The sequence below is a fragment of the Talpa occidentalis genome, unplaced genomic scaffold (assembly GCF_014898055.3).
Source record: "Talpa occidentalis isolate TD23 unplaced genomic scaffold, MPIMG_talOcc4v2.1 talOcc4.9, whole genome shotgun sequence".
NCBI lineage: Eukaryota > Metazoa > Chordata > Mammalia > Eulipotyphla > Talpidae > Talpa > Talpa occidentalis.
The window spans coordinates 109,532,065-109,549,068 of NW_023605305.1; the positions used below are offsets into that span (position 1 = coordinate 109,532,065).

Genomic DNA, 17,004 nt, shown 5'->3' on the forward strand with positions numbered 1-17,004 from the left:
TGGGTACATATGAATTGAGGACAAGTGCTGAAGGAAGAAATCAATATACACAACTGACTTTAGGCTATTTAGGTCAGCATTTGTTAAATTGTATCGCAGAGGCAGTGATGACAGTAAGTGAAAGCAGCAGGAATTTATGATCTGTCAGGGAGGAAATGATGACATTGGGCAAAATATTGAAAAGTGATTATCTTGCTTGTCATACCCAACTATTAGATTCATATTGTAATATTTGAATTCTTTGTAGTAAGATTATCTACCTGGGGTGCCCATAAATGGGGGGGGGGCGGGGGCGGGGAGCACCCATTAAATAGAAAACAAATGGGAATTCTGTTACTTTGTTTTTGGAAAGCCTTGGATTCTATAGCAAGACCCAATTTTCTTTATTATCTACCGGTACAATTACCAGTTGCCTTTTGCCTATTCTCATTGGCAATTAATGCAGTGATCAATGTTGTCATTTTTTTTTTTTGTTTAAGTCCTTGGAAAGTCAGCTTTGAAATGAAAAGACTAGTTTATTGCTTGGAGTCAAGAGGTGCAACACTTTCAGGAAGTCAGAAGTAACATTTATTTATTGGTAGCTATTCTCCTGTGATTTGAAAATATTTGTAATTTGTTTAACAGTCTGCTACATAGTAAGTTTTCCACAGATACTAATTCTGTTCCATATTTTTGAGAGGTCTCAGCCTAGGAAGAATATTGCCTTTCATTTGCAAATTTTGTGGAACATAGTATCTTTATCTTGTACCTGAAAAGGACTCTTCTTAGCTGAATTTCAGAGTGCTATCCAAACAAGAGTCTCGGGTGTTGTAGGCAATTTTGATTCTGTATCTTCAGCGAACCTTGACTTGGTTGAGGTCAGCACGGGTCTCAGTCCTGGTGACATTATGGGTTCTTCCCTATGGTGGACTAAAGTTTGTCTTACTGAGAAAGAGTTACAGTCATTTGTTCACTTAAACTTCCTGAAAAATTTCTTCATATGTGTGTTTTTGCAGTGCTCAATGTTAAGATTTGAAGTCATCAAGTATTAAATGTCATGACTTCATTATTACTACTTTAAGATCCCATATTATTAGACGTAGAGCTACTGCCAGCATTTTTTTAAATTCATGTTCTCGCACTAAATAAGTTTAGGTGCATTAACATTGTGTTCGTATTTTTTGATGATTGTTAAAATTGGTAGGTTGCGCCATGGGAAACAAATTTAATTTTTTCATTTTTCAGAATTTGTCTCAATTTTATGAGGACTAGAAATACCTTTGCATATACTTTCACAGGTAAATTTTGTAAAGGCACTACTTGGTTTCAGATTTTTCTTTTATTATAGCTTGATGTTATGTCATTGATATAGGTAGAACAAAATGATTTGTAAATTTGAAGGCTTAGAGTTGAATTGTACTGACTTTAGTTTTAAACTTACACTTTATTCTTTCATGGTTCATGTAAATTATAGAAACTCTTGTTTAAAATAAATCCAGACCACATTTTGGAAATTGAAGGCTGAGAATGTTTTTGTTCCAGCTGTCTAGTCCAGTGCAGATGGTTTTTAGTTGCATTCAAGCACAAAGAAATGTACACATTGCTTTTTTTTTTTATGTTTTGTAACATCCTTTGTCATGCTTCCTTCCTTTCTAGTTATATGTTTGTTCTTTTATAACAAGTAGAATTAGACAGTGTGTATTGGAGTGGAGACTGCCCCCATATCTCAAAGACCATACAGATAAGGGAGAGATATTAAACAACTAAACAAAGTCAGGCATTTGAAAACCTTGCTGTTTGATATGTATCTATGAGGGAGGATGTATATATGAGGTTGACTGGCAGGGGCCAAATCATCCCACAGATACTGAGCTTGTATATTACAAGAGCCTGCGGTCAGTTCTAGTTACACAAGGAAAGAACAGGGCAGATATGGAAGTTGCCTCATCGAACTTACACCCTAGCATTAAATAATTTCAAGTTGTAAGGGAAGAACAGGGTGTTGTGAGGAGTGAGTGGTGGGGGGTGGCAGTGATAGTGGTGATGTCTATGGGAGAGTGCTTGTGTGAGCGTATGTTTGTGTCTGTCAGGAAACAGTTTTCCAGCAGAAAGTCTTCAATATATTAGAGGGCCCAGAGGTGAAAGAAAACGGAGCATCCTACCAAGAACTGAAAAAGGGCCGTTTGGCTGGAATGGAGGAGTCAGATGGGAAGATTTTTGAAAGACAGCAACCAGAATTTTGGAGACCTTTTTTAGACCCACTGAAGATTTTGGACTTTATTCCAAAAGCAGTGGGAAGTCACAGAGGGGGAGAAAGGAGGTGAGGTGGGTTAAGAAAGAGAACAGTCATCTGACTTGTATAAAGATAAGATCCCCTGAGTGCATTCGAGATTAGTTTGGAGGCTACTAACAGTTTGAACTAGATGATTCCAATAAGGATAAAGCAAAGTAGCTGATTTGAAATATACTTAGAAGCTAGAATTGATAAAATATGAGGGAAGAAGGGAGGGTATCTTTATCTTATACCTTACAGTATCTTATACAAGTCAGGATTGATTGATTGATTGATTGATTGATTTTTAAAGATTTATTTATTTATACAAGCACTGGGTACAGTCAGACGCGCAGGAGGGTGAGAGAATTCACCAGAGCCAGAGCGGGGAATAGAACAGGCAGACCAATGAAATACACTGCTGAGGGGAGCAGCGGGCACGGCAAGAGAGGTCTGTACGCCATGTGGGACCCTCACTGGCGGCCGGGGATCTAACCGGCACTGCAAAGGTTGCGGGCAGCTTTGCCGCCCAGCGCTCAACCGCTGTGCCACCAGGGGATGCCCACAAGTCAGGATTTAAATGAGTTTCAAGCACTTTAGGTGTATTAAATCATTTAGTACTCAGAACCCCATGAGACAGGTATTACTATCACTATTTTATAGATGCATAAACTGAGACTCATTGCCTCCCTGAAGTTTGGCTTGAAGTATTGGGTAAAAATATGTGCCATCTCATAATTAAGAGAGAAATCTGGGGGTACTGAGGGTGGGATGGACGTTCTTATGTTTCATTTTGCACATGTTGAACTTGTGGTGTAAGATATCCAAGTTGCAGTATGGAGGGGGCAATTGGATATCAGGATTTTGAGGTCAAGAAAGAGAAGTCTGGGTTAGCGATGGAGACTTGAGGATCTTTGCAGGTGACTAATCCTGGGAAGTAGTTATTATAAAGGGGGAAAGTGGTGAAGCAAAATAAGGATAAGCTAGTAAGAACCCCAAAGTATCTGAGGGTTGTATGGTTGAGAGCAGAGAAAATAAATATGAAATGAATTGTGTGCTGTGTTGTGTTTGCATTTAATTCTGAAAGTGATAGCTTTGGGATTAGTCTTTGGGCTTTTTGAGCTCCAGGTATCTTTGTCTGCATTCAGGGATGAAGGCTGGGCTGTTCTCACTTCCTTTACCTGTGTGTTTCTAAGGATAATGTCCTGAAGTTCTTTAGACGAGCCTCTCAGTTTTGCATCATCCTGATTGTTTTTTCTCTGGTCAGTTTATTAATGATGCTCTTACAGTGTAGTGGCAGAACTGAACACTGTTTCCTGTATGATCTGAGCAGAGTGGCTAACATTCACTTTTCCACCATATTTTGGACACTATTTCGATGAATGTAGATTAAGATTGAATTAGGTTTTGATGAGGGGAACACTATTATATCATTTTTCTCTTATGTATGCTGTATGCACATACATACACAAACACACATGTATAGGATAGGGTTGTTGGAAAAGTCAAGGCATATTTTCTCTGTTTTTCAAGCAAAAATGCATCATGACTTCTGACAACCGTGTGTGTGTGTATATGTGTGTGTGTGTGTGTGTGTTGGTAAATGCTGTATCACTTGTCCTTCTGCTTTGTGCTATTCATATTTTGGACCTAAGTAGGAGTCTATTTGTGTTAAATTTCATCTGCTAGATTTGCCATGTGGTTTGTACCCTGTTGTTATCTTTTTGGACCTGTTACTTAGCAATATTGAATGCCCTGCCCAAACTTGGTTCATTGTGATTTTTATAAGCATGCCATCTATGTCTAAATTTAAATAATTGATTAAAAAGTTAATCAGGGCGAGAATGAAGACAACTGTGAAATGACTGCAGGCGCCAAAGAGCTTGCCTCTGAATTCCAATACTGCCACTTCATAGCTTTGTTATTTTGGGTAAATTACTTAAACCTCTCTGTGCCTTAGTTCCTGCATCTATAAAATGGAAATAATGGTATTCATTTCAAAGGGTTGTGATGAAAATTAAATGAGTAATATAGGCGAAGTGCTTAGATTTGGCACATAGTGAGTGAGCAGTCATCTGAGTTAATACTACTGTTATTATTTTATAAACCATCATAGATAATCACAGCCCTGTTGTTGCTAGGCCTCAAAGAGTGTTTAAGGTTGTGTAATTAGGCCAAAAAAGGGAACATGTTTTGGAAATGTACAAAATAAAACCATAGCCAGATAAGTGTTTGCTTGTGGTTTTTCTAAACTAAAAGTTTTCTTAGGTACTAATAGAGGGGTATGTAAAATTGAGGGTCTAATTCTTCCCTTCTCTGCATGTAGGTATGGCATCACAGCTGCAGGTGTTTTCCCCCCCATCAGTGTCGTCGAGTGCCTTCTGCAGTGCAAAGAAACTGAAAATAGAGCCCTCTGGCTGGGATGTTTCAGGACAGAGCAGCAACGACAAATACTATACTCACAGCAAAACCCTTCCAGCCACACAAGGACAAGCCAACTCCTCTCACCAGGTAGCAAATTTCAACCTCCCTGCTTACGACCAGGGCCTCCTCCTCCCGGCTCCTGCAGTGGAGCATATTGTTGTAACAGCCGCTGACAGCTCTGCCAGTGCGGCTACATCCACCTTCCAAAGCAGCCAGACCCTGACTCACAGAAGCAACGTTTCTTTGCTTGAGCCATATCAAAAATGTGGATTGAAAAGAAAAAGTGAGGAAGTCGACAGCAACGGTAGCGTGCAGATCATAGAAGAACATCCCCCTCTCATGCTGCAAAACAGGACTGTGGTGGGTGCTGCTGCCACGACCACCACTGTGACCACCAAGAGTAGCAGTTCCAGCGGGGAAGGGGATTACCAGCTGGTCCAGCATGAGATCCTTTGCTCTATGACCAACAGCTATGAAGTCTTGGAGTTCCTAGGCCGGGGGACGTTTGGGCAAGTGGCTAAGTGCTGGAAGCGGAGCACCAAGGAGATCGTGGCCATTAAAATCCTGAAGAACCACCCCTCTTATGCCAGGCAAGGGCAGATCGAAGTGAGCATCCTCTCCCGCCTCAGCAGTGAAAATGCTGATGAGTATAATTTTGTCCGTTCTTACGAGTGCTTTCAGCACAAGAATCACACCTGCCTTGTGTTTGAGATGCTGGAGCAGAACTTATATGACTTTCTGAAACAGAACAAATTTAGCCCACTGCCACTCAAGTATATCAGACCCATCTTGCAGCAGGTGGCCACAGCCCTGATGAAGCTTAAGAGCCTTGGTCTGATCCACGCCGACCTTAAGCCTGAAAACATAATGCTGGTTGACCCGGTACGCCAGCCCTACCGAGTGAAGGTCATTGACTTTGGTTCTGCCAGTCACGTTTCCAAGGCTGTGTGCTCAACCTACTTACAGTCACGTTACTACAGGCAAGTGATGGATGCTGAAAAGCATCTCTTAGACTAGAGAACTGTTCTTATATTTAACATGCACTCTATAGAGCTACATGTAACAATTCATTTATTTACAGATTTCAAGCTAGAAATCAGATGATGTATTTTAAGTTCCTTCCATGTGTGTGGCATTTCTAGATGTACCATTGCCTTGTTTCAGAATTTTCTTTAACACTAAAAAAATTAATTCACTCTGATTCTGAAGGTTATTAAGTTCTGGAAAAAAATCAGTTCGCTCTGATGCTAGTTGAATCGTACTAGCATCTGGTTCTTTCTTTAGTCCTATTATATGTAATTGCCCCATTTTAAAGATATGTTCTTATTTGTGATGCATTTGGGTATATGTCTCCTCCCCACAACCTCCCCCACCCCATTCTGTTCATATCTTGGCAGGTAAGTTGCCTTGGAAATAACCGCAGGTTTAACTCTAGTAATATTTTATTCTTTTACATTTTCTTTCTTGTGTAATAGTGAAAATTAGATTAGATGATTGCCAAGGTCTCTTCCTGTTTCAGCATTCTCCATAGTATTTTCAGCCTAATTGTTATGAACTTGTTTGGCTATCCTTGAATGGCCTTGATTCAGGTACCTTACACTTTAGTGATTTATTTTTTTCAGATAGTTGCTTCTAACATGGCTAACTTTTTAGTATCTTCAAATTACCGGGCCAGTACTTAAATGGTGGTGTATACAGGTTTTTTTGTCTTATTTATTTTAAAGAATTTGATATTTAATTTTAATGGCCATGCATGAAATCCAAATCTTAAACTTATCCAATCAGGAAATGAAATAATAAATGGACCAAAAAAAGATAACCCACAAAATATGTCTATCAGGAGGTATGTTCACTATGCCCAAAGCTGATAATAAATTTTGAAAAAATAGAAATTGTGAACTAAAATTTATATATTTTAGAAATTCTATATTTTTTCTTGTAAGGATATTTTTGAAAAGGACTCAGAAAATACACTATTTGTGTGTTTCTTTTTTTCTAATTGTGGTAAATTTTACTTAACATTGTAATTATCCCATTTAATATTGGTAAATACACTCACAATTTTCTGTAACTATCACCTCTTATTTCCAAAAATTTTTCACTACCAAAACAGAAACTCTGTGAGCCTTAAGCAATAGTTCTTCCTTCCCCCACCCCGATAATCTCTATTTGACTTCCTTTCTTTATGAATTTGCCGGTTTTAGATATTGCATGTAAATCAGACAATACAAAATTTATCCCTTTGTGTTATATTTATTTCACTTAGCATGTTTTCAAGGTAAATCCATGCTGTGTCATGTTCCAGAACTTCATTCCTTTTTTATAGCCAAATACTATTCCATTATATATAGAGGCCACATTTTGTTCATCCATGTATCTGTTGGTGGACAGTTGGGTTGTTTCCATACTTTTGGCCATTGTGCATAATGCTGGGATGAACACTTAAGCACAAAGTGTTTAAGTCCTTGTTCTCAAATTTTGTATATATATTTAGAAGTAGAGTTGCTAGTTCGTATAGTAATTCTTTGCTAAGTAGCTTTATGGAATCACCAGTTTGCTTTCCACAGTGGTTTCACCATTTTGCATCCCCACCCACCCTCCCCCAGCAGTACACTGGGGCTTCAGTGTCTCCATGCCCAGCCAACACTTTTTCTTTTCTTCTTCCTCCTCCTCCTCCTCCTCTTCTCGCCATCCGGTTGTATGTGTGAAATGGTATCTCATTGTGGTTTGAGATTTGCATTCCCCTAATTATTGTTGTCATTGAACATCTTTTCATGTGCTTGTTGGCCATCTGTATATCCTGCTTTTGGAGCAATGTCTATTAAAGTCCTTTGTCCACTTTTTATTTGGATTATTATTTTGTTGTTGTTGTTCAGTTTCGGGAGTTCTTTATATATTCTGGGTATTAATCACTTACCAAGATATTTACAAATACATCCTCCCGTATTGTGAGGTTGTCTTTTTACTCTGTTGATAGTGGTTATTTATACACAAGTTTTTAAGTTTGATAAAATCTAGTTCGTTCATTGTTTTCTTTTGTTATTTGTACATTTTTTTCTTTGCTATTTGTATTTAGGTATAACCAAGAAATCATTGCAAAACCAAGGTTATTTATGAAACTTTTCCTTTATGTCTTCTTTCTAGAATAGTTTTAGCTCTTACATTTAGACTTTGATCCATTTTAAGTTAATTTTAGAGTATGGCATAAATTTAGGGTTTAATTTCATTCTTTTGCTGGTGGATATTTAGTTTTTCCACACCATTTGCTGAGAAAACTTTCCATTCCATTGAATAAACTTGGCACCCTTACTTAAATACTTTGACCATGTATGATTTATTTCTGGGCTATTTTCTTGGTCTATATGTCTATTTGCCAGTACCACCACCATGTTTTGATTACTTGTAGCTTTGTAGGAAGCTTTGAAATCAAAGCTTTGAAATCTCTAGCTTTGTTGTCTTTCAAGTTTATTTTTGCTATTTGGAATCCCTCGAGATTCCATATGAATTTTTAGGATTAGTTTCTCTATTTCTACCAAAAAAAAAAAACAACAAAACCTAATTGGTTTATGATAAGGCAGTGCCCTGAATCTTTAAATTACTTTGGATAGTACTGTTATCTTACTAACATTAATTCTTCCAGTCCACCCTCACTTATTTTCATATCTTTTCTTTTTATAGTTTTATAAAACAATGACATTTCTGCAGTGAGATGGAATAAAGAAATGCCTAGAGCTTTTGGTTTCTGGTTTCATGCTGCCCCAGGCAACTTGGCTAATTTTGAGAATCATCTCCATTTATTTATTCGTGACTGGAGAGATTTAAGTTCCAATTACTTTTTCTTCTAATGCACGTCTTCGAGCAGTCCTACTGTCACCCACACTTGCACACACACAGCACATTCTACAGGTGCACTGAAGAGTTCAGTTCTGCATCCCACTGGGGGAGGTCAGAGGGAGATTATAGCCTAGAGTTGATCACCTCTTGTTTTCTAGATCTTTTCTTGCCTGCAGATCTCCTTTAACTGTTTGTCTGCCCTATCAAAGAAAAAGTGCATTCTTTTGTGGTAGAAGCAATTTTAAAATTGAAAAAAGCAGAACAATTGAGATGAAATTATTTCATGAAATTATCTTTGGAGGATTTTTAAAGGGTAAAGGATATCATAAGTACAAATAGTTCTGGCTGCTTAGTTTATGCTAGTGTATTTCATTTGAATAATTTTCAAGGTAGGTTGCTGCTCTTTACCCCTTTCTTATGATTTTAATTTAATTTAAGCTGTCATTTGAGTAATTTGCTTTTATTTTGTTGAAAAGATTTTCAAATTTTGGTACCCACTGGTAATTACTCTTCAATAAAGCTTCCTAAAAATTCATTGCATTTAGATGTTGACTATAGGAGTGATTTTATTTATTTATTTATTTATTTATTTATTTATTTACACTTATTTAATTTCTTATATTATCTTGAGACTTAGAATAAGTAACTTTCTTTTAACCTCTGCTTTGATCCTATACCCTGGAGCCCCACTGCAGAATGTCTCTGGTTTATAGTTGCCTGTTGATTTTGATTTTTAGTTTGTTATAATTACTTTTTTCCCCCTGATCCCTTGTTTGGATCCTCTATATTTCTTAAAGGAGTCATTTTAAATGGAGTTAAGTTTATTCCTTAAAACAGAAGTTCTGAGTGTAATACTGTGCATAATGAGGTTCAATATCTAGGGCTTGACTACTCTTATTATTTAATATCAGTGTTCTGTTTTATTACCGTATTATTGATAGTGAGCACATGGAATAGCAGCTTAGCAATTCCTTTTTTATCACAAGTTTTATCCATACTGGTTTTCTTGATGTTGCTTTGTTGCCTGATGGGAGTTCATTGAATTCTCCCTCTTGCCTTCAGAAAACCTCTGTGAAATCTAACTGGTCAGTGATTCATTCTGACTGCAAAGCCAACCTTCCTTTTGCCCTCCTTTTAGTTTATATTGTTTCATCTTGCTAACATAATATAAGTTGACATAAATTTTTGCCACCCCGCTGTTTCATTGACCACAAGCATGGCTACATGACTCAGTCAGTGGAAATAACATATTTTATTCCTTGGCTAACTGTACGTGTAAATGTAGACTAATTGCAAGGGAAGTTGCTGTCTTGGGGGCTCTTGTTTTGGTGGGGAAAAGTTTATCATATAAAAAAAGCATGCTTAAAGTTTACCATGCTAAAAGAGATTCAGTGCTTTTCCATTCTAACAAACTTGCTGGCCTTTATTTAAAGCTGAGATCACTTTATTTTCTATGGAAGGGCAAGGTCTAGAGAAGGAAAACATATTTTCAGCTTATCCTAGACATACAATCCAATTTTGTCTGGTTTACAGTTTCACCTAAGCCGCAGATGGAGGAAGTTACACTTTCTATAACAGCTCTGATCTGGTAAATGTGTTTGATGCCTTTGAGATGGGCAGGAAGAACATGAAAATGGCCCAAGAATGATATGCATTATTAAGCGACTCTACTCTCGGCTTGCGCTGGGTTCCAGTGACATAAGCTTTATGGCTTTGGTGGAAATTTTCAGTTTGAAGATATTTGAACTTAGAAAATCAAAAGACAAGGATTTTTTTCTTCTTCTACCTGATGTAGTAATTAGAGCGTGTTTAGTGTTTGTTCTCTTAGGATGGGCATGTTGTCTTCAGAAAGAAGCCCTAAGTGCAGTTAATGTCATTTTCCTGCCAAAGTGAATTTTGCCCTTTGATCCCTCTTTCCCATGCTTTAGTCAGTAATCTTTTCTTACCGCCCAGTTGTTGGAATGCCCGAGCCAGAAAGGGGCCTGGAAGAATAGTGGTTTGGGTCTTTGTTATTATATAGGTAGATGTGATACAGGACAGGGTGAGGGACACCCCAGGACACCCAAACTTGCCTACTCTGAATAGGTTCTGCCATCTGCCGCGTAAAGCCAGACATACTCTTAGCGTGTAAGACCTTCAATGGAAAGGAACTTTCCTACAGCTGGTGTGCAATGCAGAGACGAGAAAGAGAAAGAATGTTGTTTCCAAGTCGGGCACACAGGTTCTGCTCCCTGTGCCTGCTCCAAGTCGTCTTGATCCCCTTCCCTTCTCCCAGGCTCCTCTGGCTTCTGCTCCCGCCCAGCTCCACCCATCCTTAGGGTAGGGCGGGAAACCTGGAACCTCCTCTTTCCCTGGGGATTACCCTGTTACCGATGGAGTAGAACCAGAATTTCAGTGTCCAGAGTTTATACTGAGGGATTGAGAAATAATAGAGGCCAAGGGGAAAGATGACATCATAATGAAAATATTTCCAAGAATTATAATATTAATTCAAAGTTTAAAGCATTCACTCTTTAGAGATGAACTTGCTCTAAATAATTCCTTTTTATTCAGTTAAAAGAGAAAATGAATGTAGTGTTTTTCCTTCCTAGAGTTTAAGTAAATCTAACATTTCTCAGCTTTACTGATAATGAAATACCCTATATAGACTGCAGCCTTGTTTTTATTTTTTACTCTTTTCAATTTTTTGTTTGTTTTTTTTCTATTGATACTTGCCTTTTGGTATGGTAGATTTGGTAGTTAACTATTTTGTGTGAATTTTCGTGGAAATCCTTAGCTGCTTTTGTTGCTCCAGAAGCAGGTTGAGATCAAATGGAAAAACTGATTCCAGCCAATTTTAAGGGTTATTTTGTTTAATGGGGCTTGGGGCCTGAAATTAGTATTTTTTTAATTTCCATGAGACTTTAAACTTCAGAAGTGTAGCACTAGTGGTCACATTGTTGCTACATTTTTAAAGACGTCATTATTGAGTGGCCAGGCCCCTCTCTGTGGCAGGCCTTTTGGACTTTAAAGTGTCTTCCAGGTCTAGTGGGAGTAACAGAATCAATTTGCCACCCTTCAGTTGATGTTTAGGAATCTCTAAGCCCAGTTTTTATTTTGGCACAAAGCCATTTGCGTTGTCCCTGTCAGCTGTATTTGGCACTGTGATGAACTTGGAAATTAATGATTATGTTCATTGGAAATAAAAAATTTGTACCTTTTCAATTTGAGAAAAACGTTTATGTTTCCTGGTACTCTTACCCTCTAGTTTATTAATGCTATGAAACTTGGGCTGCCTTAAAACATGCCAAGTTAATGGAACTCTGACATTCCATCAGTAATATGGGACTCCAGCCACCTGCAACAGAAATACCACCTTTTTTTTTTTAAACAGGAAAACAAATTCACTTTTACTGGCTTTTCAATAAGTTTAAATCTATGAAGGGTGTAGTAGCATCATGCAGATTATCTCCTATGCCTTTAGCAGGAAGTTGCTTCAAGCTTTGGTTACGAACCCCGCCACTGTTCCCCTGGGAAACCTTGGAAAGGTTTTATTCGATTTGCCACCAGCAGTCACTCTGCTGTTCTTTGCTTTGTACACATAAGCAATCTCTTGCCTAGATAGAATTCAGTTTCTTCTTGTGGATAAACACTTTCAATTTTAAGAAGCTCTGTGCATTCCCTCTGGTTGGAGAGACCATGGTAGTAGCCAGTAAAAATGACCTTGAACGGCAGCTTCCCAGCCATATTTTAGAAGTCTTGTTTCCGGCAGGCCTCCACAGGCCTGATCACGAAGAGAGAAAGGAGAGGCTCTGACATCATTAATACCACTTTTAGAGGTTCTTTATTTGCCTGATGTCAGCTCACATCAGTTAGTAGAAAAACTGGAGATATTAGTGGTTCTACCCGTAGCTGTCAGACAGTGTAAGTTTCATCAGGTCTGGACCGTCTGCTTTCTCTGTACAAGGGTCAGGAAAGCTTCTATGCCCTGTGGAGTCCTTTAATTCCTACGTCCTGTTTTCTAAGGGCTGGCTGCTCTTCCTAGATACTTACTTGGGGAGGATATTTTTATTTAAGGAAATTTCTTTATATCCTCCCTGCTCAATCTTTGTCTCTCTCACCCCCACCTCCCAACACACAAAAAAGCAATAATAAGTACACTTTCCTTGAAAGTCAGGGTTTGGGAAACCTAGTCACTCCATGAGTGGTCTGTTAGGTGATTCCTCATGGAGACAACAGCCTTTCCATTTAGTTCTCTTTTTTAAAATTAATTAATTAATTTATACAAGCACTGGGTACAGTCAGAAGCGCGGGAGGGTGAGAGAATTCACCAGAAACAGAGCGGGGAGCAGAACAGGCAGACTGACGAAATACGCTGCTGAGGGAGAAGTGGGCGTGGCAGGAGAGGTCTGTCACACCATGTGGGACCCTCGCTGGCCGGCCAGGAATTGAACCGGTGCTGCAGAGGCTGCAGGCAGCTTCACAGCCCATCACTCAACCCTGCACCACCAGGGAGGCCCTCCATTTAGTTTTTGTTAAATGAGAGACCTGGATCTGGGCTGTCTTCACAGATTTACATTCTATGGCTTGTAGTAGAGAAAGGAAATCTTTCTGTGAAGATAATCAAGTGTTTAACAACTTGGACCTTGAATCTAAACTGCCTGGGCTCCATCATTTACTAATTGTGCAGCCTTGGGCAAGTTAACCCCTCAGTTCCCAATTTCTTTATCTGTAAAATGGAAATGATACTTTATTACACAGAATGTCAGATCATGGATTATAAGAGGCAACACTGTGTACCAATGAGAAAGTAGAAGTTCTGCCATTAAACTAAAATATACCGTTATTGGCAAGAATCTTCTTAATTTCAGGGATGTAAAATGTGGGGTGGAAATATGCATCTTAAAATTGAGGACTTAATATTTAGAAACAATGCCTGCTTTCCTAGGATTGTTATGAGGATTAAGTGACTCCACATTTACAGGGAGAACAGATCATGGCACACAGTACGTACTATGTGTTACCTATTATAGTTATATTTGTATTAGTGTTACTATTATTAAACCCCTTTTTGGATCCATTTATCTCTTAATTTTAGTGACTATTTTAAAAAAATGCCATCTATAGCTCCATGCCAAATTGATGTATATGGATGGAGATGTTCTTAACCTTTATTTACTTAGATACAATATAATATACCCAATTCCAGTACAACACAGCTTAGCTTCGAGTTCTCTTTCTGCCAGTCATTAACTATTTAATTTTGGGCAAATTACTTAGTATCTTTTTTGCCTCAGTTTCCTTCTCTATAAACAGTGATAATAATTTTGCTTTGAATGTGTTTATATATATATATATATATATATATATATATATATGGCTCTAAGTTTATGTATTTTCTTAGTCTTCTCCTTAAGGTTGGCTCAGTTAGGTTCCTCACTTGAAGCCTTAATAGAAAAGATTATTTCTTTTTCTTTCCTTTGTTTCTTGTTTTTATTGCGGTAACATTAGTTTACAACACTGTGTACGTTTTAGATGCTCTTCCCTCAGCAAGGGTATGTATCACCCCATGCCCACCACCAAGTGGTTAACCCCCAGCCGCCCCCGGGCACTCAGCCCCTCTTCCTGTTCCCTCCCTTGTCCTTTCCCTCTGAGCGCTTCCCTTCTGTTGTCAGAGTGTAAGGGATTGATTTTATTTTTGTTTTGTTTCTGATTGTCTTTTCCCCCAGTTATATTTCACAAATGAGCAAAGTCATGAGGTATTTGTCTTTCTCCTTTTGACTTACTTCACAAGGCCCATACGTATTGTTTCAGATGGCAAGATGCCATTTTTTATGATTAAGTGGTATGGAAATGATTATTTTAGAAAACACACTAAGAATGTAAAGCTTTAAAACAATGATAATATAATAATAAATTACTGTATATCTAACACTCACATAGTGCTTACTATGTGCCAGGTACTGGTCAAGAGCTTTAATATTTAAGCATAATTATTATTATTATTCAAACCTTGTAACAACCCTTATCTCCATTTTATGAATGAGGAACCTGAGGCACAGAGAGGTAAGTAATTGCCTACAGCTATTAAATAATGAAACTAGGATTTGAACCTAAAAGTTGGCTATAGAGTCTCTGCTGTCAAGCGCTGTGTCTCTTCAGAAGGCATTTCTATCGCAAAGGGGCATTTATTGACCAAGCGATTCAATTGGTTTTTCCATAATTAAAAATATGCTTAGAATAAAAGGAATAAATCTATGATCCCTTATCCATGATTTCAAAATTCAGGAAGTTCTCAAAACTAAAATCTTTCTGCCTTTGGTCTAACTTATTTATTTGCAGGACCTGAACTGAGTCAATGCAAGATTATTTAAAATCTTTATTTAGTTGGCCTACTGTAAATGCTCATGAATTTTGTTTCAGAAATATGAATTTGATTATGGGGTGCTTCTTTAAATGTCCACTGTGATCATTATCCAATTTGTAGTTTATGTATGTTAGTACCTTTTTGAAATGCAAAACCTTCTGAATTCTAGTACATATCTGGCCCTGCGAGTTTTGGGAGATTTGGATGATGGGCTTTATACCAAAGATAATGCTTTTAGTCTCATTAAATTGATGTACCTTTAGCCTACAGTAAAATAAGACTTAGTTAACATAATTATTTTCCCCAGATAATGTTTGTTTGTTTGTTTGCTTAGAGCCCCTGAAATAATTCTTGGATTACCATTTTGTGAAGCTATTGATATGTGGTCGTTGGGTTGTGTGATAGCTGAGCTGTTCCTGGGATGGCCTCTTTATCCTGGTGCTTCTGAATATGATCAGGTAAGAGTATTTATTTAGATCGAAATAGAAAGCAAGTAGTTACTACTGAAGTAAATCTGAGAGGAAGATGAAGTGTAGCAGGAAAGAATAGTCTAATTAGAAAGAATTTTTAAAGAATAGAATTTTCTTTACTGCTTCTTAGTCTAAAGTTGCATTTGCAATTTTAAATTTAAAAAGAAATTTGCTTTTATATTATTTTAGATACTTTTCTAGAGCTGTAATAATTATTAGAGGGTTAATTTGGATTAACGAATATGTCTTGTAAATTAAGAAATGAAAGTAGGCAGCAGACCTCTCTCCTGTCTTGCCCACTGCTTCCCTTGGTGGTGTGTTTCAACAAGTCTCTCTTTTCTGTTCTCTTAAAAAAAAAAAAAGAAAGAGAGAAAGAAATGAAATTAAAGGCAGGATGAGGAACTGGAATTTTAAAAATGAAATTTCACTTAGAGCTCATATTTCCTTTTATAGATGACACACTGAAGTCAGCACCCTCTGTATACTGAAACACATTGGACCTCAGAAGCTGTCACATTTGTTGGGCCTCTGTCTCAGATGTAAAATAGAACTTAGGAGGGAAATCATATGAGTTGCAAAGTATTCTGATAAATGACCTATGTTTCGAAACAGTCTTCAGAAGATATGCTACAGTTTCCTAAGGAGACGGTCCTGAGCGAAAGTTTCACCATGGAGATAAATTATGAATTCTCATTTCTTATTCTTAAAAATAAAAAAGAAAAAGCTCTAACCATTATGTAATAAGCTTGGAGTGTAGAGACATTTTTCATTCCACCAGCGTCTCCTCAGCACACTATGTTTGGTACATAGTAGGTAAATGAGGTAAATAAATAAACACCTCATTTGTTTATTTATTTATTTAAAGAAATTATTAAAAGGGAAAAGGAACACAACTCTTTCCCTGTTTGACTTAGAATTTTTGACTACTCGATCCATTTTAAGGTAGATACAACCTTTGCCAACTTCCGAAATTTTGACTCTCAACATATCTTGGAATGAAACATAAAAAATGAGTTGTTCATGTGTAACTAACCAGTTACATTGTGCTTCAGAATATTTAGAGTTTTACCTTGCTAGAAATAAGTCAGTGTCCTTATTTTACACCAGAAAGTATGAGGGAGATTAAATGGCTGAACCAAGTCATTGGTTCTTCTTTCGGGATTTTAGACCCTTTTGAGAATTTGATGAAGCTGTGTATCTTTTCAGGAAAATACACGTACTATGTTTTGTGTATAAATGAAGTGGATACATGGACCCCTGATTAAGATATCTTGCTCATAGCAATTACAGTCTCCAACATGGCATTCCAGGCCAACTGTTTTGTGACACCTCTTCAACCTTACTAATTGATTGGTATCATAAATTTTCTTAGGAACTGGAACCAAATAAAATTAGGTTTAAAAGCTAAGGTACAAGTGAGGCATTTCTTGCAAAGAAATGATTGGTAGTTTTAAGATCTTTTGTGTGATGCAGAGATGTGAAACTGTGGGTGGTAGGAGGAAAACATTTTTCCCATGCTGAATAAATAGGATGCTGCTGTTGTAGAGCAGGATTCAGGGTAGTTTTTCTTGGTGCAGCTGCTGTTACATAAAAAGATTCCTATGGCAGAATCCTTGTTTTCATAGCTGAGCCTTAAGAAAACTTTATTGAGATATAATTTACATACCACAGAATTTAGT

General features: G+C 37.5%; 1 protein-coding gene across 6 annotated transcripts in view; it reads left to right on the forward strand.

Annotated features, from left to right (window-relative positions):
* Nucleotides 1-17,004, forward strand: part of HIPK1 (homeodomain interacting protein kinase 1) — a 46,580-nt gene that overhangs the window by 5,400 nt on the left and 24,176 nt on the right. For all 6 annotated transcript variants that reach the window (XM_037501130.2, XM_037501129.1, XM_054691826.1 and 3 more), the window contains 2 exons: nt 4,578-5,655; nt 15,190-15,313. In XM_037501130.2, the coding sequence (XP_037357027.1) occupies nt 4,580-5,655; nt 15,190-15,313 (1,200 nt within the window). In that variant the 5' untranslated portion in view covers nt 4,578-4,579. The remainder of the gene's footprint in view (nt 1-4,577; nt 5,656-15,189; nt 15,314-17,004) is intronic.